The sequence below is a fragment of the Oculina patagonica genome, chromosome 7, assembly GCF_052425735.1.
Source record: "Oculina patagonica isolate OP01 chromosome 7, crgOcupat, whole genome shotgun sequence".
NCBI classification, from domain to species: Eukaryota; Metazoa; Cnidaria; class Anthozoa; order Scleractinia; family Oculinidae; genus Oculina; species Oculina patagonica.
This window is the reverse complement of record NC_135764.1, coordinates 8,398,476-8,426,311: the sequence shown is the minus strand read 5'-3', so window position 1 is coordinate 8,426,311 and position 27,836 is coordinate 8,398,476. Positions and strand designations below refer to the sequence as shown.

Sequence of the window (27,836 nt, the reverse complement as noted above, 5' to 3'; positions counted from 1 at the left end):
TGACAATAATATGAACGTCCACAGAAATTACTTAAACGTTAAAAGCTTCCAAAATGTGCGGCCTTGTGTTAAAATGTATAAAGAACAATAAACACAATAGCCTCAATTTAGCGCAAAAGTGTATCCCTGGTGCATGCGCTGATATTGATACTTGCCCTAGGGGAATACCCTTGAGTCCCGACAACTCCAGGCTTCAAGGAAATTACAAAAGGTTCCAGTTATCTGAAGAACAATTTACGGGAATATAAATAAGTAAGAAAATGGCCTGTAGAGGGATCGAAAAAGTTTGAGTTAGCGGGAGGCTCAAGCTATTGAGGGTTTGAGTTATCGGTATTCAATTGTATTTATTCCTCGAAACATCACAGTCTTCCTCGAGTCTCGAGCTTCTCTCTTGGAAAACTGTTCAATTCTCTAAACAGATAATGTCCACGAACTAATATCAGTGTATATTATTGCGCCATTTGGAGGTTATTTTCCATATATTTCACCTTTTTCTCTGATCTGTATAGCGGACTGGAGTGTTAAGGGATGTTTCAAGAACAAGAAAAAGAAGCCTATTCTCAAAATATTTAGAAAATTCAGGATCGAAGGCCTTGTCGACGAGTGCAAAGAGGAAGCAGAAAAACGTGGCTACCATGTTTTTGGCGTTGGGGTAAGGATTTACTAGCACATTAGCACATCAGTGCACACACTAGTAGATAAGATGAGATAAAATAAGAACTTTATTAACGTGTCCACTGAAAAATCCCTAGCATACGATGTATGCGAATTTGGAGACACCTAACTACAAAACAAAATTATAGGGTAAAGGGTAAAGGTAAACTTTATTTATGTAGGGTGGCCATAATAAATAACTACAATTATATAATAAAAATTGCTAAAATATAGAGTTAAAAGATAAGTAAAACAAAACAATCAGTTGCACAACGGAGTCGGTAATTGCCTTTTACATAGAAAACTGTCTATGCAAGTATTGCACATCAGATTATATAGATAAACTTATTGATGCGTCGGCTCTTAAAATGCCAACGAATTCTAAGTTTCGGCCAAATTGCAGGACTTAAAAAGCTTATGCTATGTTTGCCGAATGAAACAGTTCGAAATCTAGACGAGACAAATTCTGAACTTCTCAGATGATACTGACTTTATGTAGTAAACCACAAAAAAGTCCGCAATACTATAAACTAAACTACGTACGAGAAAAGAAGACTCTAGTATTACTTAAGCACTGCATTACACTCAATGATATGAAGGTCAGCAACAAAGGTCTTCTAGCCTGTTCTCGGCGTTCTGTTAGTTGGGAAGTAGCGCAGAGTAGAAACAAATAAGTAATTAGCTCGAAGAACAGAGAGTAAAAAAATGGTGACCTGACCCTCTTCTCTCTTTTTTTACAATGGCCCTTTAATTCGCGCTGCTCTTCGACTGACCGATAGGCCTGTCCCCATTGTGATCGTAAAATGCCAAAAATTGTTCACTGGAATGCCAAAAAGTTGGCAAAAATCCAGAAAGCCGCTACCTAAATTTCTTGATTCTTTTATATAATCGTTAATTAAGAGCTTTATTTCTCTTTCTTCACAATAATTGTTAATATCGGTGAAAAAATTAAAGAGTTGCTTGCTGAAAGATATTTTTAAGCCTAACGAAACGAACAAAAACTGTTGTCAAGTGACAGGTGATGTGTTCAAAAGATTGATAAACATTAAGGAATGTCGCATAAATTGAAGTTTTCTAAGAAATTGTTGACGTTTTAGTGCTTGATATCTGCTCTTAACTTTTCTTTTGCTCGAAAATTGCTCAGAAAGTTTATAGAACCGCAAAAAGTTGCTCAAAAGTTGCCGAGCGCAACCTGGACAGGCAACTAATTGAACACTTAAAACAGGCTCATACCACGGGCGGCGGTTCGTGGTCTTCGTCTCCTGCTCCACGGTGCAAGAGATGTTAAAGACCATAAACCACAGCTAGGTTGCCATCCATAAGCTGGCCTCTTTATTTCTCATGTCGCAGGTCGAGGGCAAAGGAAAGATCAAACATACTGTGTGTGTCACAACTAAAAATGGACGACCCCGTAAAAACGGAAAATATGGCAAAGTTGATAAGAAAGGCTGCAAGATTGATGCATTTGGACTCGGTGCGGGAAAGAAACCCAGGAGCTACTTTGTTTACACCAGGTAAATATATAACTGTATAACTAACTAACTAACTAAAATAACTAAGTTACTAAATGAATAAACAAGCAAGCACGCGGTCACGCGTGCTCAGACGTATTAATCAGTACTCACTCATTCTTATTGTTTGCCAATCGGCCCTCGCGATTATTCGTGATCACTCGTGATTAGTCGTGATCACACGTGATTATTCGTGATCACTCGTGATTATTCGTGATCACACGTGATTATTCGTGATCACACGTGGTCATTCAAGATGACTCTTACTTACGTCATTGTGGTCTCTTGTAGCCATTCTTTACTATTCATGGTCACTAGCGTGCAATTTTCGACACCATCATTTACTCTTGTGTATATTCAAAACGGATCCCTATAAATCCAGTTGGCCGTAATAATTAATTAATTCTGTGCTTCTTTTCAGAGTAGAGAGTAAAAGGAGCAAAGGAAACTGAGAGTTGCCTATTCTAAAACTTTCTGCTGATCAGGAGAGGCTGCGAGAAAACACTCAGCTTAAAACGGTGGGGGAGGGGGGTGGGGATAAGGTGGGGGGGGGGGGTTATCAGATAAATCAGTTATTATGGAATATTTTAAAGAGGTTTTCAGGTATAACTTATGGTATTTTAAAAGGGAATTGTGAGCCCGTTTTCAGCTTGTAACACCAGGGCATGTTGAATTCGATTAATATTAAGTATAATTATTATTGTTTGGTGCCAGGTTTGTTTGGGTATTATACTGGATATTAAAGGTGCTAGCGCAAGGCTAGCGAAATGGTGACTTTTGCCTTCATTTTATTAATATAATAGTAATGCACTTTCACCGCGATCTTACTTCTGGAAAACTGAAACTGAAACTTTATTTACCCTCGGTATTATGAAGCGTGTTAGTCCTCTAGCAAGTAATGCTAATGAAACCGAGCATTTCACAGTATACAGCACAATGCGCAAATACCAGACCACAACACCGGGAACTCCATGCCCTACTCTTTACGATAAGTGTGGGTTCTTTTCGTCCCCTGCTGACCATAAAACACTGAAGATGCAGGAGACGGGGCCTACGGTTTATCGTCCTTATTCGACAAGAGTAGAATATCTAGCCATTTATAAATGTCATTGCAAAGGTAGCATATTCTCCTCAGTTATTCTAAGGCCCTTTGTGTTGGTCCGGTCTGGGAATCAAACCCAAGACCTCCCCTACTATAGTCGGGCGCTCTACCAACTGAGCTAATCGGTCGGCGGTCAATATCTAACTGAACCCAACAGCTCAGTGGTTTAATTTTCACATAGACCTGATTACAGGGAAGACTTCTAAAATACTTACCAGTAAAAATTTCGGTTTCGTATGGTCCGAAAAAAAGCTGTTTCAATACACCATAATTTTATTGGCGAGTCTCTGTTTTTATTTCAAGGAAAATACGCTGCTCGAAAACTTGAATGTTATGGCCGTCAAGTGTAGAAAGGCAAAGGGCAGCTGCACGGAGGAATAGTTTTTTGAAGTGATGCGCTTTACAAGTTCAGTTCAAAAACAAAATAGCACAACTTCTTAATTTGACAAGATCATTTTATTAAGTTCAAGTGTAGAGTCTTTACAATTCATTTCTGTGTTGTTAGATACAAAGCGTGACGCGTACGTGCTCTGTTTTTTAAGGCCATCAAGGCGACACCGAACACACTCAGGGCTGTCATGGCGGCCATAGCGGCAACAAGTGATATGTTCACTGCAACTGAAAAGAAACAGAATATACAAAAAAGAAATAATTGCTATATCAACTTTGTGATAAAAGTGACTGATAGCTAACAATTTTACTTTTTGATGTAAGAACGATTAATGCAGCCATTTTGTTGATTCTATTCGCCTCCATATAGACAAAACATCTTGAGATTCATAACAAACAAAGACCGCCTGCTTGTAAACTAACATTGTCATTTTTTTCATCTTGAGTTTAAGTGGATTTTCTGATGTTCCAACAAACAGCAGTACAATAGACAATTTCTTGATACACCTTTCCAGTAATCAGCGGTTTGATTAATTAGGTTTTAGCACAACAAGTAGAAAAAAACTCGGCCTGTGTCAAAGAGAAAAAAAAATGTCTTCTTATTATAAATACCAGATTTTTACTCACCAATTTCATCCTTCGATTCTCTGGGAGCTGGCTCTTTGTTTTGTTCGTACGTGGCTGTGTCGTCGACAGTCATCGGTCCTTGTGAAAGAAAATACACCCTGCGATCTCCAAGCTCGCGTCGCAGTCTTGAATTCGACTGGCATCCCCGGGCACATCTGGAATGGGTGTTGGACGCATTGCAGATAATCACGTGACAGTGAATGAACAGGAACGGCTGCTTGATAAACTCGAAGGTCTCCAAGCCGAACCGATAATAGCCCGTGGGGGAGGGGAAGAACTTAACTGTGTCATCCACGGCACAGCTGTTAAATAAAAAATAACAAGAAAGAAAAAGAAAGAAAAAATGGATATGAGTTATGTAACTGGTTTAAACAATTACAGCTGTTGCTGATCACACGCGCCCTCCAACGAATATTTTTCTTGTTTGAAAAGAAATGAGTTTTGATGGACATCAATCATCCGTTTCCATCGCCAAACACATCGACGTGACGACGCAAAGCCTAACATGTAACTTTTGTTTACAGTTATGAACGAGTTATGAGCAGTTATGACTTCGAACTGAAACTAGCGCGAAGAAGTGACGACGCAAAGCCTTACATGTAAGTTTGTTTATAGTTATGAACGAGTTATGAGCAGTTATGACTTCGAATTGAAACTAGCGCGAAGAAGCGATCATTGTCGTGGAAACAGATGATGGACGTCCATCAAAACTCACTTTTCAAACAAGAGAAAAGTGTCGTTGGAGGGCGCGTGTGATCGGTAAAAGCTGTAAATTTCCATTTTTTTTTTTTTGTATTCTATTAACCAAACTTGAGGGTCATCTTGATATATAGTGCTAATCGAACGCAGCCAAGGTCCGTAGACACAACACTATAAGGGTTGTGTTATTGACCCATGAGTAACAGAAACACAAGAAAAGAAACAGAAATTCAAACGTAAGCTAAGGGAAACAGTTTCAGTTTTTATACAAAAAATGCACTAGGATTAAGGTATCGCGAAAGAAAAATTGGCGTTTGCGTTTCAATTGAAATTGTGTTGTAACCCCAATAACGTATATATTTTTGAAAGCTAATTGAATAAAGATTGTAAATTTGGATTTTGTTTTGATCATATATACAATGATAAGCAACGTCACGTTTACATTGACGTGAGCGCTTAAACTTTTATGTGGAATATGATCTACATATACTGGTCTAAAAAATGGTGTCTCATATTTTCCTTTTCTTGCTGTATTATTTTCTTGTGAATTTTTAAACTTGAAGAAGCCCTTAAAACGCCATTTTACTTGGAACGCAAACGCCACTTTTCCTTCCGTGATACCATAAAAGAAGAGAGCCAGAGCGAGCCACAGTTTAGTTCATATACGTTTTTATTTGAAATGAATACAGCGACATGAAGCAGCGTGATAACTGATAGAGCGAATGTTGAGCTATTCCCAGAAAGGACAAAGTCCACAACACCAGTGTAACATAACCTTACCCTCCCTTTAAAATGTCGTGCCTCTTGGGGTCATTCTCATCAGGAGTTGGTGTGGCGAAGCATGTTTCAGCCATGATTGACAGTCGCTTGTCATTGCTGTCAACTTGGGCCTGTAAGAATATGTGCTGACGGAGTTTCAGGGAGAGGGGGAAGTCACTGCGACTGAATGAAGAAGCAAATCTGTGAAGAGAAAAAGTAAGACTCCTTATTTTTTTAAAAAAAAAATTCCGGAACATGCAAATCATAGAGGGTTTAAAACTTTCCGTTTTTTTTTTTATTTCTGTGGAGTACTGTGATCTTAATCATGGTTGGTAATGGAGGCCTTTGATTTTTCTTTTATTTTGAAAATAGCAAACACATACTCATTTCTGAAAAAGAAAAAAACAAATAAACTTAACTAAGTAGCCTAATTCACATTGCATTCAAACAAATAGTAAAGTAATGTGTTGAAATCTAGATGCAAGAAAAGTTCAAGCAAGATTGTACATATGCTTCTATTAATTTTTCAAGCAAGGAAAGTTTGCATTCAAGGTTACAAAAATAATGAAGTCTGCAATGATCAAAGCCCTTGACGTAAGAAAGAGAATTATGCAATTACCTTTTTTGTGTGTGCGAGTAGGTCTTTGAAAATTTTGACTGGCAAAAGTAAGATAAAATATCAAAAGAGATAATGTGATTTCTTTGCAACCATGCAGCTGCCACACCATGAAAACTGAAACATTTGGAAAAAGGTTCTCGTGCCGACTTGTGGCGTGGATCTCTTTTTCTCAGAGAAAGCGTCTAGCTTGCACTTTTTTTCCGGGAGTCTCTTTCTTCATAGAAGGTAAAATGTCCTGAGGAACCATTATTTAATATCATACCTGTCGCTGTGGTATAATTCCAGGACAATAGTAAAGTTGCCTTCTCCTCTTTCCATAAAGACCAGTTTGCGATTTTTCGGTTTCACGCCAACAGCTGTGGCCACTCCGTAGTTGGAATAATAACAACTGAATGGGATCTCAATCTCTCTGACGCGTGTTATGATATCTGTGTTTTTCAGTGGAATCTCCAGGACTTTATTGCTGTACACAATGGCAGACGCGGTATATCTGCGAGTGGTATTGCATCCGGTCAGCGGTGTTTTGAGATTGAAGTGGTTGGGAGTTTCTGTTGTTTTACAACTCGGGTCCAGGAGACGGATATGCTCTCGGTCCATCCCTTTCAGTATGGGCTTTGGGATAGTAATTGACATCTCGTTTTGAAGGCAGTTGATGATGACTCCTTGAGCTGAAAGAAGATTTATACATCGAATAGATCAAATCTATTGTTTTAGGAAATAACTAGGAGAATTTACTCTTCTGTACTTGAGTTGCAAGTTAGCACGTACACTTGGTTCCACCAACAGATCACTTTCCGAAAGATAGCTTTCGTTTTTTTTCTTTTGTGCCAGTGTATCCTGGACTCTGGCAGTTTGCCACCCTTGTGTAGCCAGTATTCTGCGTGATTGAGCCGCATTAATTAAAATAAAAAAAATAATGCTGTTTAAGGAAGAACATATTAGCAACGAATTGAAATATCTTCCTCGCGCCTCAACTGCGCAAGATAGGCACCGAATCGTGTTATTAAAAGTTATGTTCGTAGAACTCAATAATTAACATAACAATCCAATGAAGCTGCCATTGTCTACGCCAATATGTGGTTGTTTGGTGCAGTTACCTCTTGTTATATCACACACCTTCACAAGTATGTTGGTCGTTGGACAGCGATAGCTCTGGGTCAGGGCATGAACACACGTAACTTCCAACTGTGTTAGTGCAGTCATGAGAACATCCTCCATTGCCTACGGCACATTCATCGACGTCTGAACAAGAAATTTAGAAAATCAGTATGTTATAAGTATGCTATTTCTTTATCGCTTACTCGGCTAAGTCAAATATAAATTAAACATTATGTGCAATATCAAAATATGATAAGAATGACAATTGCAAATATTTTCTTCTTTCTTGTTTGTTTTGTTTTTTCTTTTTGTGTGTGCTTTGTTTCTCTAAATTAGAATAAAATATAATGCGAGACAGGTCCTTAAACGAGAGGAAAGAAGGCTATAAGGATAGTTGCCCTTTTTCAATCCAGTTTATTTTGATTTTATTGTGCTTTATATATTTACTCATAAGGAGAAGGTCCAAGTACACTGAAAAAATCTGCCATAAAAGCCAAATAAGAAGGTCAGAGCTATAATTGCTTGACATCCAAAATAAAATTTGGAGTGCTACATTATTCCCGGCGTGAAGATAAAAATATAAATGAAAATAAAAATTATGGTTACCTTTGGTACAGTTCTTTCCTTTAAATCCAGGCTGACACGTACAGCGGTAATCCCCAGGGACATTGGTGCACGTTGCGCTGTTTTGACAGGGTTTGGATGTCAAACATTCATCGATATCTATAAAACCATAATCAATAAATGATAAATAAATTGCTAAAACCATTGGAATATACATTTTGCTGTGTCGTTTAATTTTTGGTTGGTTGTTTTTAGTTAATAAAATGCAATTTCGACGGTAAAACTAGGTTCTAGATCATGAACTAGGTTCTTTGGTTTCTAAAATAAATAGATTGGTTATGTGCGGAGGTAAACATAATTAAAGGTTGTTAATACGAGACGGGGCACGTTTTATGGTCGCGAGTTGACCCTTCCGCCGGCTTCGCACATGGTCCATATATCTCGGCATGTCTCTTGCAGTGAGTCAAAGATCACCAACGCGTTAACAAAGAAAAAAAAAATATGTCAAAAGCTCCCCCTTTCTATGCAGCCAATTTTAATTTGTGATTTATCATGTTAACAGTTCGCTTCTATTTCACTCTTTGTAAAGAAAGATATAAAAAGTTATGTTCGGTATGGAGAGTAACCCTCCAACCACGCCAGGGACAACTTTTCTCTAATAAACATTTCGTTCAGGGACGGCGGAGCAGTTTTCCAGGTGGGGGAGGCTGACTAGTGACTTTAAGTGGGGGGGCTTAAGAGACTTTTCTCTTAGTAAGTCTTTATTTTTTCGGAAAAAGTGGGGGGCGGGGGGGGGGGGCTAAAGCCCCCCCCAGCCCCCCCGGCTCCGCCGTCCCTGTCGTTACACATAAAACTTTTAGCCTTCGCAATACCGTTATTGATTGTCGTTAAAAAAGAGAGAAAAGAACTTTACCATTTTCGCAGTTTTCCCCCTCAAAACCAGGCCAGCAAGTACAGCTGTAACTTCCCGGTTTGTTTTCACATTGACCTCCATTGAGACAAGGATTGGCAATCAAACATTCATTGATATCTGAAAAAGAGAGCATACAAGTCAATGGTCAGTGACTGTCCAAGCTACTGTTTTGCACAAATTCAAGCTTGAAAAATTTCGTGCCTGAAATCAATTACCAGGCTTTTTTTTTTTTCGTTTTTTTTTAGTGATGGGTAGAACCCTACCCAAGTAACTTTAACAATATTGCAGCTACAAGAAAATGTTGAGGGTATGTAGTATAAACCTCGAGCCAAGTGCTCCATACTGCCGGAGCTTATTCTAGTTATGATAGTTTTGATAGCATTTAGCTGCTAGGAAATTTTCTACTCCTCCCCCCCCCCCCCCAAAAAAAAAAAAAATTATTACACTTGGGAGATAAGCAGAACAGAACTAACGAGTCTGTGACCTCAACCCGGGCTCGAACCCAATTGCAAACCGTTCGATCCGGACTCCGGCGCGCAAACTATTAGGCCACCGCGTCTCCCATGGGAGGGATTGTAGTTTCTCACAAAAAAAATCCCTTTGAGGTCAGCGGCAAGAAAGGTCAATGTCATATGACATAGAAATTTGTTCTGGTTTCTGCCGGTAACAATAAAAAAATTCAATTCATTATGGAAGATGTAAACCAGCAGCTCAGACCTGCCATGTTGGATTGTTTTCTTTTTATGACATCAGAAATCAAAGCGACTGACTCAAAGTTTTTCAAAAAGTAATAAATTGATGCTAAAATAATAATAAAAATGTAACAACTACCGCTTTCACAGTTCTTTCCATTGTATCCAGGCTGACAAATACAGCGGTAACCTCCAGGGATGTTCAAGCACGTGGCTCCGTTTAAGCAAGGATTGGAAGCCAAACATTCATCAATATCTAATAAAAAGCAATACAATACATTTAGCACTGAAAAATCAGAAATTTCTTATCACTATGAACAAAATAACACACAAATGCAACTTCATGACAGTTTTTGGCCCTTTGTCAGTAACCCGTTTGGAAAGAATGTTTATTTCTTAGAGGAAGCAATACGTTTTATTTTTCTTGCTGGCAAGGTTAGCTGTTTTCATAACGGTGTATGTCTGAGAAACAATACTATGCATCATCAGTAAGACAAGGTAAGATTCTGATAGAGCGGTTTTCACTTGAGTGCGTTTGCTTTGGTTTTGCGTTCACTACGCTTAGTGATTGGTTTAAAAATTTCGCGCCACTTTCTCGGCCAATCAGGACTAAAACCAAAACCAATTGCAACTCGCTCGCGCACGTTTTCCCGCGCTTTGTGCCAACTACATGTATTTGCTTCAAGTTTTGATTGGTTCACTGGATTGTCTGTGTCCTTTGTGATTGGCCAGAGTAATTACTTTGGTTTTGGTTTTACGACACTCAATTGAAAACTGCTCTAATTACTGATTCACTGTGTTACTAACTTTGTAGTTTCTCGTTGTTTACTATATCTTTTTCTGTTTTGTCTTCATAGTTCGTCACAATCTTGAGACACGGATAAAATATTTTAAATTAAGTTAATTTATTTGCTTGACGGTATAGACAAACGTCTACTGCGTAGACGCGTAGCCACTTGTCAAGCGAACTTCGAGAGCTATGAATAAATATCTACCGTGTATACGCGTATACGCTTAGCAACTTTCCTAGTAAACTTTGAGAGCTATGAATAAATTTCGTCTGCGTATACGCGTTGCCGAGTTGCCGGCTGCACCGTGTAGCTAAAAATGCGGGGTAATCTGCAATTGCTCCGACAGTGGTGCATTTTAATCAACTTACTGCGCCCATTTTCGTTTTTCATGATGTACACGTGAGGCGGATGCGCCAGGTCAGTTGGGTCATTGTACACTGTTCTCATAGACGTGTTTGTGCATTCGAAGCACAGTCCACCATGTCTCTCCCACCACTCAACTGCTCTGCATCCAGGATTCATCTTAATACACAGCTTTTTACAATTCTCGGGTATTGGCACACGATCAGACAACAACTCCCGGCCAGACTTTGTGCACCATTGTGGAGTATATTCTTCCCAAACTGCAATCAAAACAAACAGGTTACTAAAACACTACTCTTACTTTGTTCTTATGCTACTTTATTGCAGCTGACTGGTAGCGTACAAATAACGTATCAAACGAAAAACACAATGTCTGGGTTTTTGATATTTTTTGAACCCTTGATGGCTGGCTTAAACTGGTTAGTTGCAACCATCTTAGCTTCCCTTACCACGTGCAAAAACAAAATGCGTCCAAAACTACAATTATGAAAACGCATTTTTCTGCATTTTAGGATGTATTATTATATAGTATTACTATAAAATTGTCCTAGTCATTTGCGTGTCTTTTTTTCTTTTCATTTTTGCAAGTATGCAACAAGACTTAAACAAATTAATAGAGCTGGGATATGCTCATATAAACACTTGGAAATATAAAATGGAAAAGTAATTCAACAAAGCCAATACTTACTCGAAGAATTAGTCGGTGCGACGCTAGTAGTAATTTGACCAATGGCCAAGGTAAAAACGACTGGTAACAGGAAAACTACCATTAAAATCGACATGATTGTTGAACGAAATCTTACGGTGTACAATCCTCCAAATCTCAGTTGTAGAGTCTGAGGACGTTGTGTTGATTACTTGACCTATTTGTAACTTGCTAATTGGAGTGTGTTTTTAAATGTTAAGCATAAGCCGACAGAAATTACAAACTGCTTTTCTGTCACTTTATTGAGAAACTGTATAATGCCCAAGAAACGAATGAACTTGCTTTTTCAATGTAATCAAAAAAAGGAATAATTGTATTATGTGAACAATGGAGCAATAATTAGCTTGTCGCAGAGCTAATCGTGCCCTCCAGACGAAATTTCATCATTCTTGCAAACGATTCTTTGAAAAAATACTTTAATACCTTTTCTTTGAACTGGATAATTATAATTTTGAAGGGGAGAATATTTAAGTGCACACAAATATTACATCATCCATTTTGTCTCTTTGTGTCAACTTCCTCAAAGAAAACTGATCGACGGAACGGAAATATACAAGATGCATGGTACTAGTTTTTCTCGTAGCAAAAAAGTACGCGGTCCTTTCAAAAGGACCGCGCCTAAGTGGGCGCGGTCCTTTTGAAAGGAAAGTAAAAACACTTGAGTTGTAGCTGGCGAGAAAAGTTCTAGTTGAAAACATTATGATGATCTCCCAATTTTTCAAATAAGGCTTTTCCTTTAAAATATTGAGCCTTGATACAAAATAATCGATCCCAGATGCCCACGCATTATGAATTGTGTTCAAAACGCAGTGAACAACTTTCGCTTCACAAATTGGCGCCTTAGACATAATAGCTAATTTACCCATTTTGATTCATTTTATTTTTTTCACATTTCAGGCAAAATGAATTATTTAATATCTTGCATATTGCCGTAAAAGTTAGTAAGAAGGTTGACTGAAATTTATGTTGAAAAGCTTCACGTGAACTTCCTTCCTCGTGAATAACTAAAACTGCATAAATATACGTTAAATTTTGCTTAATAAATAGCTGGAAGTAAGAAAAAAGAATATGAAGCCCAAATGATAACTTTTTATTATCGCGTTACAATAACATTAAAAGCCCAGCATCGTCCCGTTGATTTTTTTTTCCTTTGGCGATGTTAATACAAAAGCGCGAAACAATTACGTAATGCTTGCTTGTATTATAACGTTTGCCATCGATCTGTCTCAAATTCAAAGCGATCTATTGTTTTTATTTTGCTTTTGTTCTGCCGTTTTTCTTGTCAAGAGTGCTACAAGAATGATGTAATCTTCTCGAGTTATATTTTAATCATTGCATGTTCTATTGTCAAAAAATAAATATTTATAATAACAAATTGCCATTATTCCAACTGTACTATCGTACTATTTCTGGATAATGATCACGAAGTGACAAGTTGAAAAATAGGTGTTGCCTAGTTTCACAGAATTGTGGTGAATTGGCGTTTGCAATTTCTGTCCTATTGTTTTCAAAAAAATCTCGCTCCAATTATGACAATCCGACGTTTCGTTTGATAGCTTTTAAGGTAATGCGAGCACCATAAAAACCATCAGAAGCACTTCTGCCGAGTTTCAGCGCTTCGAGCTTCGCATTTGACTCCCGAGAACGAATTGTTTGCCTTGGTATTACTTAGACAATCATGTCGATATCAAGTGTCGTTTTCTTGGTACTGTTCATACTAACTGCAGTCATTGCTCAAACTCCAACTGAAGTTGTACCGACTTCTTCTCCAAGTAAGTAGACTTAGATTCGTAGAACCATTTTATACCTACAGTCCTACTTCTAGAATATTTGTACAAGACCCGTTGTATTCAAGTTTTAAACATAAATGACGAATAAAATTGTATAGTGACAGTAAACTTTAAAAATGACGAATATTTCGGACCTTGCAAGGCTAAGAAACAACGCGTTGAAATGGTCAAAATAGACATCAAGTCATCCCAATCGCACGGTCAGACTTTCTTTACAAGTTGTTTGGATTATCTACAATTTTCTAGCTTGATCATTTTGGATCCGGTACCCGGCTCTTGTAGAAATTTAAAGCGCTCTCTGTTTGAACTGGTCGATATTAGAATACACAATTGACGGCGCGCATCTCGGAATTTTTTGTCCTCTTGACGCGCGTCATTTGATCTTCAGCTGGTGAATTTCAAATGCTCAACAATGTGTGTTACTTTCTTTTCATATAAAGTTTGGAAAGATTATACTCCACAGTGGTGCACACCGGATGGTCGAGCGAGATTGTCGTTTGCCGTTCCATTGTCCGAGGACTGCAAAAAGCTATGTGTTAAAAAAAATCCTGAATGTACAGCAATAGAGTGGTGGGAAAACCGTGGCGGACTGTGCTACGAATGCACAAATACTTCCTTGAGAACACTATTCGATGACTTAAATGATCTGGCCTATCCGCCCCACGTGTTAATCATGCAGCGAGAACGAGGTAAGTTGACAACTGTAAATTTGAGGACCATTAGTGACAATATCAGTATAATAAATCCCTGAAATTTCCAATGTTGAATAGGATAAATATGGGGTAGAGTTTTTTTTTTTTTTTTTTTACCTTATGTATTTCAAAAGTCTTTTTAAAATGTGAATGTTAAGAAGAATGCTTAAGAAAAAAAAGAATGCACGATATTGAAAAACAAACATTTTGAAGCATGTAAAATGTTCTTTAATTTAAAGTGCCACTAGGACCAAATTCTTCGTATATAATGTTTTTGCATTTTCGTAATCTGTATGTGGTTCTTACTCACCTGTCCAAACCGTTTTGCTGTCCGAGCACGGGAAGACCGTTTTTTTCGACTGTATTTCTCGGGTTTTTTTGGCCGCCATTATTCAAGCATGTTCCAGGGGAAATGACGTGGATCGTCGCGGATTTACCGGATGTGACGTCAAAGACTCAACCTCGTACGCGATTTCGCTTGTATCTCTTCGAATCTCTACAGAGATGGCTAGAGTTCTCTACAGAATTTCAGCCTTTCGAGACTTCACAAATACAATTTAAGTCCACCAGGCTTAATTACATTATGCTGGGAATTTAATGTGTGGTACATTCAAATCTTCGAGCAGCTGTTGTCCACAAATAGTTAAAATTTGCTCGCACACACACGAGCGAACCTTCCGACTGACAGCCGGCTGCTGCATGAGACAGGTTTGTGGTAGTTCATTTTATACGGAGATTGATCTCCGAACAATTTAGACGGACCATGCATAGGCCTTCTTCTGTGTGGTTTAAAATAAGCACAATGCCGTTGTTTCACCTTCAACTTCAACTTTATTACTTCCATCACTTACACGAACTAAATAAAGAAGAAAACCACGAGTTGTTTACACGAGCAATAGCATTAAATTACAGTGCCTTGCTGCTTATAATTTTATTGTCGATACATGTACTCATATTTAGCCAATCTTGCTTTCAAAATTCTGTTGTTTTTTTTTGTTTCTGTACAGGTCATCAAATGTGTGCTTTACTTGTTTTCTTAATCTGTCAGGCTTTATTGGTACAATGAGGCCCAGGATACTGTGCATGGTTGTATATTTCGATATATTTAGGTTGTTCAACAATATTACAAGTACATACCATTTGAGAAATTACAAGAATACCATTCGAGAGCATCATTATTGAAAGCATACAATGTAGCATGGTAAAATTCAAAAATTCATTGTGCTATCTTTTATTGCCACTGAGAAAAACCATATCCTGAGATCTTGCTTTGAGAAATTTAATAAGAGCAACCAATGTTCACTTTTGCTGCCTCATTTTTGTGGTTTTCTGTGACAAGCTGTTACATTTATGTCTACATGATAAATTGGTTGTTATCTTTTATCCCATGCAATGATAAATACAATCAGTCCAAAGGTTGAGGTTGATATCACAGTTATCTCGCACACATAGTACAATATAATGAATAAATAATAAATTACAGTAAAATTTTAAAGAGGAAGCCACATCAGTTCTTGCTGGTTTTCATGTGGGTCTTCTTTCCATGTCAAATTGGAATTTTTAACAATAAAGTGTAAGGTAATGTCAATAAAAATAAATATTTACCTGCAATGCTTCTTTGGATAGTATTTTCAGATTATCAAAAGCAAATACAGATTGCAATAATATTTACAAGGTTAGAAATGGCTAAAACTTCAGCCATTTTTAGCCTTGTAAAGATTTATTTTAATTACAAAGAACAAATATTATGGACAAATTGGTGGCCTAATGGTTGGTATGCTGGACTCTGGATCGAAGGGCCCAGGTTCGATCCTGGCCGGGGTCATTGTGTTGTGTTCTTGGGCAAGACACTTTACTCTCATAGTATCTCTCTCCACCCATGGCCAGTACCAGCGAACTAATGCTGGGGGGGGGGGGGGGAGTAAGCCCGCGATGGACTAACATCTCATCCAAGGGGGGGGGGGGTAGAAATGCTCCTAGTCACTTCATGGTACAGAAACCAGGATAAGTTCCAGCATGGTGGGCCACTAGGCTTGACATGGACTTTACCCTATTATGGACAAATACTTCCTTTTAAAGAAGCCTCTGGGTTTTGTTGTTCTAAATTATCTACAAAACCTTGGCTTGAAGCTGAACACTGATATCATATTCACAATACCATAACGGTATTTCATTAGTCAAAGCCAGTTGTCCGTGACTAAATAATGACATATTTTTATCCAGACCTGTTTTTTAACAAACTTTAATATTTACTTGGTCCCTTGAAATGAGCAAGGGCAATGATCTCCCAGTATGGGCTTCAGTTGAGAGCTAACATTAATAAGAAGTTTATTTGATCATCAACCTTTTGTGCCCCAGGGGGAGCACAGAAATATCTGTTTTTCTCTAGCCAGGTATTGATATTGCCACAAAGAAAAGTTGGCCCTGTCTATTAGCCAATCACCATGTATGTTGTATCTTAACAAGCCCTAGCCATGTAAAATGTACTGATCAAATATAAATTTCAGAAATCCGCACCCCCTTCCCTGCAGCCCACGAGCATTTGAAGTTGTGGTTGTTCAAGTTATTATTCCCAGGCGAAGGATATTGTTCAAATGCCGCACATAACAGTCTCATTCTGTGATCAAATTCCCTTTTCCCCGAAAACCTACTGGTAGTAAATGGGCAAAATTGACCAGTCAAGCAGAAGTTTCTTTCTTTTCTGTGTATGATTTATGGGCAAATTAGATAAACCTGAAACAAACTATTCACTTTTAAATGCAAAACACAGCTTTTGCAGGCCCTTCTTTTGCAGCCACAATGTCACAAAAGAACACGATTGATCAGCTTAAAAGTCAAAAGACCGCTTCCTTCCTAATCTCAGCCAATAGCCACTAACATAACTGTGAACGGTTAGGAATCATAAACAAAATCAAAGCAATTAGCTTAAATCTCCCCCACCCCTCCCATATGGTTTCAATTTCCCTGCTGTAATAACAACCACTGATGTCAAATTGCCGACCCTTCAGCCTTGGGGTAATTGGGTAAATAATGCCCAAGGGAGTGGAGTGGCTACATTTCGATTTTAGTCCTAAACTTCACCACAGCCTGCTTTCAGTGTGTTAAAATACCTCAAATGGCAATCAGATCAAACAACCTTAGGCAGAGACAAGTTTAGCCTGTGAATACAGCTGCCTCTCATTCGAGTCCCTCACAGAAGAGCGAATGAGAGGCAGCTGCATTCGCAGGCTAAGACAAGTTGTGTACATTAAATTTTGCCAGTGACATTTTTGCCTGAAATTATATCCCTGTAACACTCCCACAAGCACCACCCACCTATGACAATGCCTTGTGTTCCTTGAAAAGAAAAAAGATTGGAAAAAAAAAACTATGCATCATGATGGTGCAAAATGTATGTGTGATGAAAATGTTGTTAACAGACAAACTAGCCATAACTTGACTATGATAATATTATTATGTCCTTTGTCATATAATAACAACAGTCATTTTATTTATGTAAATTTTATTGTCTGAGACGTGGCATTCCATTGTGTTCAGTCATCTATTTTTATTGTTCAACAATCCATAACAAATAATTGCTTAAAACTTCCGTACTGTTGTCTGGGAACCTGATCGTGATGATCAAGGAAGTACTCAAGAAAGTGGACTGTGAACAAGAAATGGGGAAATTATTTTGGAGTTATCACTAAGCAAAATACTCACTTAAAATCGATTCAAAACCTTGAGAAATACAAAGATAGTGAACAGAGAGTTTAAGGTTTAAATTTCATGAATGATAAAGCTTATGTTCCCCCGGGTGACGTACAACCCATTCCGAATCAGCCACTTGAGATATTTCTGCATGGCCGAAATTTGTAACCCTGCATTTCATATAAGCAAGCTTTGCTTTCAAAATGAACGCTTTGAAAAAAATAAAAGAAGAAAACGACAAAAAACAACAATTAACACACTACGTACCAATTTCTAAAATTAGCGTGTCGACAAGGCGGACCGAAGTGACGGGTATTCTGAAGTTGCTCCTGAGAATACAGACTCAAAAGCACACGAGTTCACGTGGCTGTCTTTAGCTTCTTCTCAAGCGTACTCCACGGCTTCTAGATCCTTCGCAATACCTGATCTGCGTTGTCGTTGTACTATTGAATGTTTCTATTTGGTTTGATGGAGAATAGCTTGCTCCTAAAGGCTTGGAGGACGGATAATTTCATCGAATAATCGCCACACTTTTCGAGTAAAATCTCTACAAAAACAACACAGGGAAGGTCACGTGTTGAGTCTTTGACGTCATAGTGAGACCTGCCGCTGTGAAATATGCGGGCTCACCTGGAACCAGATTCGAGCAATGGCGGCCGAAAATTTGCAGTTTTCGGAGCTCGAAATTTTTATGAAGGAAGGCTTTTTAATTTTTTCTTTCTGGATCAAGGTTCTCTATAGACCCCGGTGAGTTACTCTGTGGCAAAAAATGTCCGAAAAAAAATTGTGAAATTTGGTCCTAGTGGCACTTTAAGGTGACACGATCGAAATAAATGACGTGCTGTATGCCTTTCAAAAATGTCTTATAACTTCACTATTTCTGACTCGATTTTCTTCAAACTTTCGCATTTTACTCGAAATTTATCGAAGAATAATACACACGTCAATATGTCGATGTAATTGTCGTGAGTTTTGCGCGATGTTAACTTTATTGAACACACCTATTTAGATAAAACTGCTATTTCAACTGAGCGCTAGGATTTCGTTTAAACTACTGCAATTAACTCATTATAACATCTTATTATGAATCTCTAAGTTTCCGAGAAATCGTCGGAACAGAAACCTCGATACAATTTGATCATCGAAAAGTTAATCTCGGGCAAACCTCGAGGCTGGGAACGCTCCAGCTCTTCCACATTTCGCCCAAAAGTACCATAACCGAAGACAAAGAAAGTTTAATGCATCAGTTTTGTTAGCTCCAAATCACATTCGGCTATTTACAACGATGAAAAAGTTTGAGCAAATACTATAAACTCACCATTTGCGTCAAAATGTAGGAAGGTCGCCAAATTAACGTTTTTCTAAATTACATGAAAACTATCCGTACGAATTCCTTAAGCTCACCTCAAGGCTACCAATGCACCTGCCCACTTGGATACACAGGAGCTAACTGTAAAAAAAGGTACCGGAATGTCGTGTTAGGCGACGAAATGTAATTTCAAGAAATTTGTACTCATAGTGTCGCCTTGCTTTAGGCCCCGTCCACACTGACCTGGGTAAATTTGAGAACGCATCTTTTTTTCTCCGGTTAGGCCAACCGTCCACACTGAACCGGCGTTTTCGGTCACCAAAAACGGAGCTTTTCAAAAACGCTCTCCAAAGTGGGTATCGTTTTCAAATTTACCCGGGTTAGTGTAGCCTGCGAACGTAGACGTATTTCGACGACAACTGGAAATACGTCTGCGTTCGCAGGCTAGGGTTAATGTGGACGGAAAACATTTTACGCGGCGTTTTCAAATTTTCTCCGTTTTTAAATTTACCCGGGTCAGTGTGGACGGGGCCTTAGAAATACCCGTGACTTGTGACATTTTTGTCGTGTTTTACAGCCATTGATAACTGTAAGCCCAAACCTTGCTTGAACGATGGGATTTGTGCAAGCTCACCAAATGGCTACAATTGTTCATGCCAACCTGGATACACAGGGACAAACTGCGAGAAAGGTATGGAAACTTACTCTGTTCCATTTCTATTTAATAATTTCACTGTGCCCTAATAGAGCGAAAACCCTAAGGGGGAGGGGGGACGGTTTCATACACATCATTTCACTCCCGAATTGTCATTTTAAGAACCTTTCGACGGGAAAAATGGCTTTCTATGGAAAGGTTCCAAAATTCACGCTATTGACCCCTAGCTCGATCAACTCTTAATCCTGGGTTAGTGTTAATAGGCTTTCGAACAACCCGGCCCAGAGCTATTTTGAAAAAGTATCAATCCTTGCACTTCTGTAATATATATTTCAGCTATTGACAACTGTGAGCCCAACCCCTGCCTGCATAAGGCAACTTGTAGCAGCTCACCTCAAGGCTACGAATGTAACTGCCCCCCTGGCTACACAGGAATAAACTGCGAGAAAGGTACTGATATGTTTTTTTTGTATTGAATTTTTGAGTTACGAAAACCCCTTCATAAACAGACGTAAGAATTTAGTTACAATACTACGTACAAAAACGAATTGCAATATTGCACTTATCTTACGCAACATAACTCATCATATATAGTACAAAAACTGAGACAAAAGCGATTAAAACAACAACAACAACAACACCTCCGACAATAGCCTTTACAGATACAAATTTAGGTTTGCTTTCGCAATAAGCACAAGCGACAATTTTAATTTTAAAATAACGATCCTAAAAAAATTCAATCTAAGGTGCAATAAGAGGAAAGGTACTGAGATGTTTGTAGTTTATACTGCTGTCAATCGTTGCTTTTCCTTGTTTTCTTCGTTATATGAATTCCAAGGCGGCGACTCATCCTTTAAATGCCAGTGCGGTGGCAGTTTGTGCTTAAGGACAGAGATTTTTCAGGTTTAAGAATTTGGAAATATTTTAAGATAATTGTAAATTGACAAATAGATGATGGCTATTGCTGGTTTGCAGCTGACGTCACGGCGGCCATGCTGGTGGACAAGAACAAAGCTTTTCCCTTCGCTGGGAACTTAACTCTTTTTATAATGAAAAATCTACGACATTTTTTATTGTTGGAATTTATTGCTTCTTTTTTTCTACGAAACTCTCAAAATTTTAAATGTTCTAGAACTTTTTTTTCTAGAGCGCTGTTGTGCAACGTGTAATATATAATTAAATAGTTTGTAAAGTGTAAAGCGAAATAACAAAACTTCAACATTCCTTTTATATTCGCTTTAGGATAAAAAATGTTGTCCCTGATTAGCAGGATAGTTTAATACGTTTGAATAAGGAGAAAGGAAAATTTCACTGAAGCATATCTTTTGCTTTGTAGATATCAATGAATGTGCAAAAGAAAATGGCGGATGTTCCCACAGGTGCACGAACACGAAAGGGAGCTACAGCTGCTCCTGCCCAGACCCCGAGCTGAATTTGGCGCCAGATCGACAAACTTGCATAGGTAAGAAAACGGTTGACGAGTGGTAAAATATAAATAGTAATAATCAATTGAAAGTTACGTTTGTTTGTCGATATTTTTGCAGCCTCTGGTGTTGCTGTAGAATGCCGCAAAAACGACATGTCAATCACTTTACCCAAGACCCTCCTTCTTGGGCTGAACCGTGAACATGTGACCCTCCGAGATGTCAGTTGCGTTGCTACGGAAACAGAGACCCATTACACCCTTAAGACTGCATTAACCGGCTGCGGCACCACTGCCAAACACAAGAATGGTGCTGTTGTCTACAGCAACACTGTGTTGGAAATTCCTGTAAAAGATGACGCCATCATAACAAGAGTTCGCGAGATTGAGATTCCCTTCAGCTGTTACTATAAGAACTCTGGTGATGCTACTGCTGTTGGAGTTAAACCTGATACCAGAAAGTTGGTCTTTGATGAAGAAGGAAAAGGAAACTTCACTGTTGCTCTAGACATGTTCCCAGATGACAAGTACGTAAAAATTTAATATTTTGTTCCTCAATCAGACATTTTTAACGCATATTTTTTAAGATTTTAATAGTATAATAATATTGTATTTTTTAATATATAGTTTTTAAATCTTTTTTAACATGTATGTCAAACACTTTTATCATGAGCCTCTGGCTCGGGAGACTGGGCAACCACTCTCCGTGCTTTTGACGTAAAATAAATTACGTTTACCTTTACCTTTTATATTAAACCAAATATTTAGGAACTATCACAAACATGTTTACAACTTCTATCAGATTAAAAGATTAACACCACGGAACCATTTCCTTTTTAACAAAACTAGTTGTAATAAACATCAGTAGACACTCAACTTGTTCTGTTGGAAATCTCTCTTTGTTTTCTCTTCGCTGATAGAACATGTTCGCACGCGCGAAAAAATATAATTTTGGCTTAAATTCTTTAGAGTATCTCGCCCTTTATTTCTATGAGCGAAAGTGAACTCGGCTGCGTCTTTTTAATTATTAGCTCGTAGAAAACGAGGGCTAGCTCGTACAGTTTCATTGTTAAATTACACGTAATAGAGGACCTCGTGGGTTTCTTTGGAAATTCTGAACGATATTTGAATTACTAACACTGTAAGCAAAATAACAAAATAGAACTGATCTGAAGTACAACAGCATTCACAGTACCGCAAATTGTTAAAAATACAAATGTTTACTTATTCAGTATTTTTCTTTGATTTGTTTGTTTACCAGGTTTACACCAGCTTACACTCAAAGTGACTTTCCCGTGCAGGTCAAACTAAGGCAGGATCTGTACTTCCAAGCGTCTGTCAAGACCAAGGACAAACGTCTTTCAGTCTTAGCCGAGAACTGTTACGCCACACCTTCGCAGGATCGACAACATGCTACTAAATATCACCTTATCAAGGATGGGTAAGCTGTAAATAAGGTTATGCTTGCTTTGAAAGTTCTGCTTATGCATTTGTGGAATCGTTTTATTTTAAACTATTAAGCCATCACATAGCTGAATGATTCAATCACTTATTGGTACATTCCTACTGTAGATCTACTAAGCTTTATCTGATACGTCATATATTTCAATAATTATGATGACTCACTAAAGCCAAAAGGAGGAATAAGCAAGCAGTTAACCAAACCATTCACTGGGTCTTCACTGAAATGGTTCAACAGGCAAAAACTAACTAAAGTTGTTAACTGCAAGTCATGCAAAATAAAAATCTCAGCTGGCTTGTATATTTAGTAGAGAGTATCGTAGTTACCGTAATGATTCGATTTAGCGCCCGGGGCGCTTATTTACTTTTGGCACCTCGAGGGAGGGCGCTTATTTGAGACAGGGCGCTTATTCGGGACGGGGCGCTTATTTAATTTCTTGAGAAACAACCAAATGTATCTAACAATAACAGAAACTGTAACAGTTAGAAATTGTTGAAAGTTCAGTTACTTTTAAAATAATTGTTCATTTTAGCAGTAAATATGTACATGAACTGTACGGCGAACGGTCAGGAGTTTATCTAGTTGACGTCAATGGCTTCAGTATGGGCAGTTATCTACAATAGGGACACTTATTAGAATAGGGGTGCTTATAAGAACGGGGGCGCTAATTAGAATGGGGGCGCTTATTGGAATAGGGGCGCTTATTTACAAAAACACATTCGAAGGGGGGCGTTTATTCGGAAGGGGGCGCTTAATTGAAGGAGGGCGCTAAATCGAATCATTACGGTATGCCATTTTCAAACGAGTAAAGCGATGAATAGTTGAAAGTAAGCGTACACCGCGCTAAAAGAATTGACTATTATTTTTTCCAATAAACTGTAGATGCCCTGTAGATGAAACGACCAGTGTCATACCCTCGACTAGAATTGGCATCTCCCGGTTCACCACTGAAGGATTCAAGTTCATTGCTGATCACCCATTCGTGTTTGTCCACTGCCATATAAGGATCTGTGACGCAGGGAACCCAATCTCTAGATGTGCTCAGGGATGCGTTAAAGTGACCAGAAAAAGGCGTGACGTCAGCAGTGATGATAGATTATATCCACTGGCACAAGGACCCCTGACAATTGATGACGACGCAAAGGAAATGGACGTAGAATTTAACAATGTGCAAGGTAAAGCCAGAATTAGCTGTAGTGTATAACTATCTGTAACATCATTGAAAACAAAATGAAACCTTCCTTAAGCGAAGATTTTGTGGATCTATCGCTAAATACATTTTTTTTTTCGTTCTGACATGTCTGTAACAGATATCAAAATAGAGACATAAATTACAGGATGATTTTTTGTAACAAATCAAACACAACGGAGAGCGTTTCATTGGGAAATCCAAACACCGAAAAGAGAGTTGATAATGCGACGCGCAGCGGAGCATTTATGACGATAGCCGATGAAACACTGTCTTAATGTTTGATATATCTTCTCAGTCAAAACAAAAACTACGGGGTAAACGGAGAAATAAAATTGTAAAAATATATGCCATTAAAGACCGGGTTTCCAAACCTCCGTCACGGTTATGATTTCCATTGTTTTAACATGAGGGGACGCAGGCGGTGTCAACTGTAAGTACTTCAGAGGAATGCTAGGATATTATCCTAGCATTCCTAACATACCTCACACCAGGTTCCTTCGCTTGAGCCGCGAAAGGTGTCATAATCTGTTTCGCTGTCAAAAACATTATTTAATCTAATGAAGACCAGAAAAAGATGATCATAATACCGTCGACTAATAATGTTGTGATGTTGTGATAACAGCGCGCTGTGATTTCGAGTTTTTAAAATGTTGTCGATGTACCTCGGCAAAATCGGAGAAACAAGGAACAAGTTTTAAAGATGATTATTGAAGAAAGCGTGAAAATAAACAAATTTTTAAACTAACAACGAAAATGCACAGCACATTTTATAATACCGGGGAGTCTGTTAATAAAATACAGCCGGACTGCTGTATCAGTACATGTTATTCGATTTTCCTGTTCGAGCCTATCAAAAAACTATAGAATTTTCGAACTGACGAGCGCATATTATAGCCGCAAGTAACTTACCAAACTGAATTAGCTGCATAATGAGCGGCCGACAATAATAGAAAGGAATTTTCCTATGTTTTTTTAAAGGCCAAAGCAGTTTAATTCTTGAACTGCGAGAGTAGCGGCCTTTTGCGTACCTGACTCGTACTGGTAACAGGCCCGTAAAATTACGAAACTGAATCTTAAAGCTGTATCGAAGCAAAGCCTTCAGAAGAAAAACGCATCCAATGGAAAACAATGCTAAATAACGCCGCACTGTTTCCATTTTCAGCATTTTGTACCATGTACAAGTGTTGCGGCAAGCATATGTGTGCAGCCGTCTTCAATAGAAACATGCACATAAAATTATTTTTTGCAGTTGTTCCATGACATGGCTGCACCACCTAACAGACAAAAAAAAAGGTTGCCAGCTAATGATTAGTTACTCTTGATTATGTATTCCATTGGGAGAACAGACTTAAAAGTATATATTGTGGCTCGATGATAAGTATCTCCGTGTTGCGGTCTAAACTATATGACCCACCAGTTGAAGGAAAGAACATTAAAACAATTTTAAAGCGTAGAAGTATTAGAATTGCAGGTTACATCGGACTGTATGAGGCGTGCCGCCCGCCAGCTCCGATGAAGAAAATATTAAAAGGCAGTGCAGTATTAGAATTACAGGTTACATCGGACTGTATGAGGCGCGCCGCCCGCCAGCTCCGATGGAGAAAATAGAATTGAGCAGAATTAGAATTGCAGGTTACATCGGACTGTATGAGGCGCGCCGCCTGCCAGCTCCGATGGAGAAAATAAAATTGAGCAGAATTAGAATTGCAGGTTACATCGGACTGTATGAGGCGCGCCGCCCGCCAGCTCCGATGGAGAAAATAGAATTGAGCAGAATTAGAATTGCAGGTTACATCGGACTGTATGAGGCGCGCCGCCCGCCAGCTCCGATGGAGAAAATATAATTGAGCAGAATTAGAATTGCAGGTTACATCGGACTGTATGAGGCGCGCCGCCCGTCAGCTCCGATGGAGAAAATAGAATTGAGCAGAATTAGAATTGTAGGTTACATCGGACTGTATGAGGCGCGCCGCCCGCCAGCTCCGATGGAGAAAATAGAATTGAGCAGAATTAGAATTGCAGGTTACATCGGACTGTATGAGGCGCGCCGCCTGCCAGCTCCGATGGAGAAAATAAAATTGAGCAGAATTAGAATTGCAGGTTACATCGGACTGTATGAGGCGCGCCGCCCGCCAGCTCCGATGGAGAAAATATAATTGAGCAGAATTAGAATTGCAGGTTACATCGGACTGTATGAGGCGCGCCGCCCGTCAGCTCCGATGGAAAAAATAGAATTGAGCAGAATTAGAATTGCAGGTTACATTGCTAATACTCTTGTACTGGTCAGTTTTAAAATTAATCTTTACTTCGACGATACGGCTGTATATTTTAGAGAACGAATAGAAAATGAATGTAGCGAAACATAATGCATCGCAAATAAAATGATCCCGTTTTTGTAACAAGAGTCTGACCAAATGTTACAACAAGATGGAATCTTCAATTTAATGACCATGACCTAAAAATAGTAATGTTTAATGGATTGACTTACCTGGCGACCTCCTTATTAATGATCCATGACGTGATATCCCGGGCCATGATTATATTTAAAGCGTTTCTTGTGTAGGATTTCGAACGACTCTCTGCGTGGAAGGCGCCAGCGTCACCGCAACTCGCGGCTGCAAACTCACCGTAATTTTCACTTTGTAAATCCACATGAATGATCGATCCACAGAACATAGAAATGATCATCTTGCATAAGGCGAAAACAACTTAAATCTTAAAAGGTCGAAACGTTTACGCGACATCAAAGTATCTAGAAATCATTCTTGCTAGATGAGCTTCTTCTGTCTTTCCCCAATTGCCGCCAAAGCAGAATTCGCCGCGAACATTATAATTTATTCTGCCGCCAGAATGGAAATTGATCCATGTAATATAACACAACTGATGAGAAGATAACTCAAATGCTGCTGACAGATTATAACACTTTCGGTAACCGCGAACTAATCCTCTTAAGAAATCAGGAACTTACAGTTGACGCCACTTGCGTCCCCTCATGTAATGAGCGTAGTCAGTCTGATAACGTTTTTGTTAAAGAAAGATACAGACCAGCCCCTTTAATTTTGTTTTGATAAATACACTCGACAGGGCTTCCACCGTATTAAAAAAAAGGTGTTCAACGGATGGAAAATACTAAATTACTTTCTCTAGCTTCTCACACGATATCAAAGGGAAGCCAACATTGTTTTCCTATCTAGTTAATAAACTACACAAATTTTCCTCTTAATTCCAATGGATCGTTTTGATCCATAACGGCGAGGAAGTCTTCACGTTTTTACAACATATTTCCTTCTATTCTTGATGCTAGTTAACTACCGTTTTCAGTTATTTAAAGTTAGATTTTAACTTATCGTTGAACGAACAAACGTTGAAAAAATGTTGTTTATTTCAGGTTCCACCCTTCCTGCAGTCCTTTCTTTAGCGGTGATATCAGCAATTTGCCTTGTGGTAATGATTCGGTTGGGCCGCAAGAAACCCAGTAACCCTACCGTCTACACTCCATTGTCGATGATGTCTGAGGACTAGATCTCGGTCTACACTTCGGCGTTGGTGGCAGCAAAAGATGAGACTGTGCGAACTCATCCATGAATAATTTGCTTATGTAATGAATCAATTATGAGGCAATAAATAAAGAAGCGAAATTTTCCTAGTGTTTTTACTTCCAGACTAGAAAGTAATTTTCCAATGCTCTTTTTCACTTTCTTGCCCAATTGGAAATAAATCCCAATAATATCTCTGAAATCGCAGTTGCCAAATATTCCCTTTATCTTACAAAATATTTACCATGACCGAACATCATTTAAAAACGGTATTTTTTTACTATTTTGCAAGATATTAAGATTGTATGTCTGAGAAAAATAGGCAGAATTCAAAAATGTCGGAGGAAAGGGGATCAGCCAATCTCTACCACATTATTTTATGTTACACACAGGCCTTACAAAACTAGTAAACAGTAACATATTTGTTTATTGGCTATTTTATTTTCAAGAACAGACCATTCCCCTTAACATCCAAAGTGGAGTGTCAAAAGTTGTAATTTTAAGTCAGCTTATAGCAGCGCAAATCTCTTGACATATTCAAGAAACAACCTAGATTTTACATCAACATATCACTTGTCCTTCGGTAGTTTAAATGCACA

General features: G+C 38.5%; 3 protein-coding genes and 2 long non-coding RNA genes across 5 annotated transcripts in view; 3 read left to right on the top strand and 2 right to left on the bottom strand.

Moving 5' to 3' along the window:
• Nucleotides 1-27,836, bottom strand: part of LOC144661647 (lysophosphatidic acid receptor 3-like) — a 668,415-nt gene that overhangs the window by 272,599 nt on the left and 367,980 nt on the right. The window lies entirely within an intron of this gene.
• Nucleotides 565-2,645, top strand: LOC144661236 (uncharacterized). The gene is made up of 3 exons (XR_013572241.1): nt 565-652; nt 2,005-2,168; nt 2,587-2,645. It is a non-coding gene; the product is annotated as an uncharacterized LOC144661236 (long non-coding RNA).
• LOC144659168 (uncharacterized) lies at nt 3,755-11,564 on the bottom strand. The gene is made up of 10 exons (XM_078519608.1): nt 11,471-11,564; nt 10,788-11,042; nt 9,768-9,884; nt 8,937-9,053; nt 8,066-8,182; nt 7,478-7,603; nt 6,624-7,029; nt 5,764-5,943; nt 4,285-4,586; nt 3,755-3,885 (listed from the first exon to the last, which is right to left on the bottom strand). Exons 1-10 carry the CDS (start codon nt 11,562-11,564, stop codon nt 3,755-3,757), a joined length of 1,845 nt encoding a protein of 614 aa, XP_078375734.1.
• Nucleotides 14,207-15,581, top strand: LOC144661684 (uncharacterized). Its single transcript, XR_013572333.1, has 2 exons — nt 14,207-14,678; nt 14,978-15,581. It is a non-coding gene; the product is annotated as an uncharacterized LOC144661684 (long non-coding RNA).
• Nucleotides 19,131-27,333, top strand: LOC144659167 (ZP domain-containing protein-like). The gene is made up of 8 exons (XM_078519607.1): nt 19,131-19,137; nt 19,547-19,660; nt 19,961-20,074; nt 20,961-21,086; nt 21,169-21,574; nt 22,309-22,488; nt 23,392-23,684; nt 27,090-27,333. The coding sequence occupies exons 1-8, from the start codon at nt 19,131-19,133 to the stop codon at nt 27,221-27,223; spliced, it is 1,374 nt and encodes a 457-aa protein (XP_078375733.1). The 3' UTR covers nt 27,224-27,333.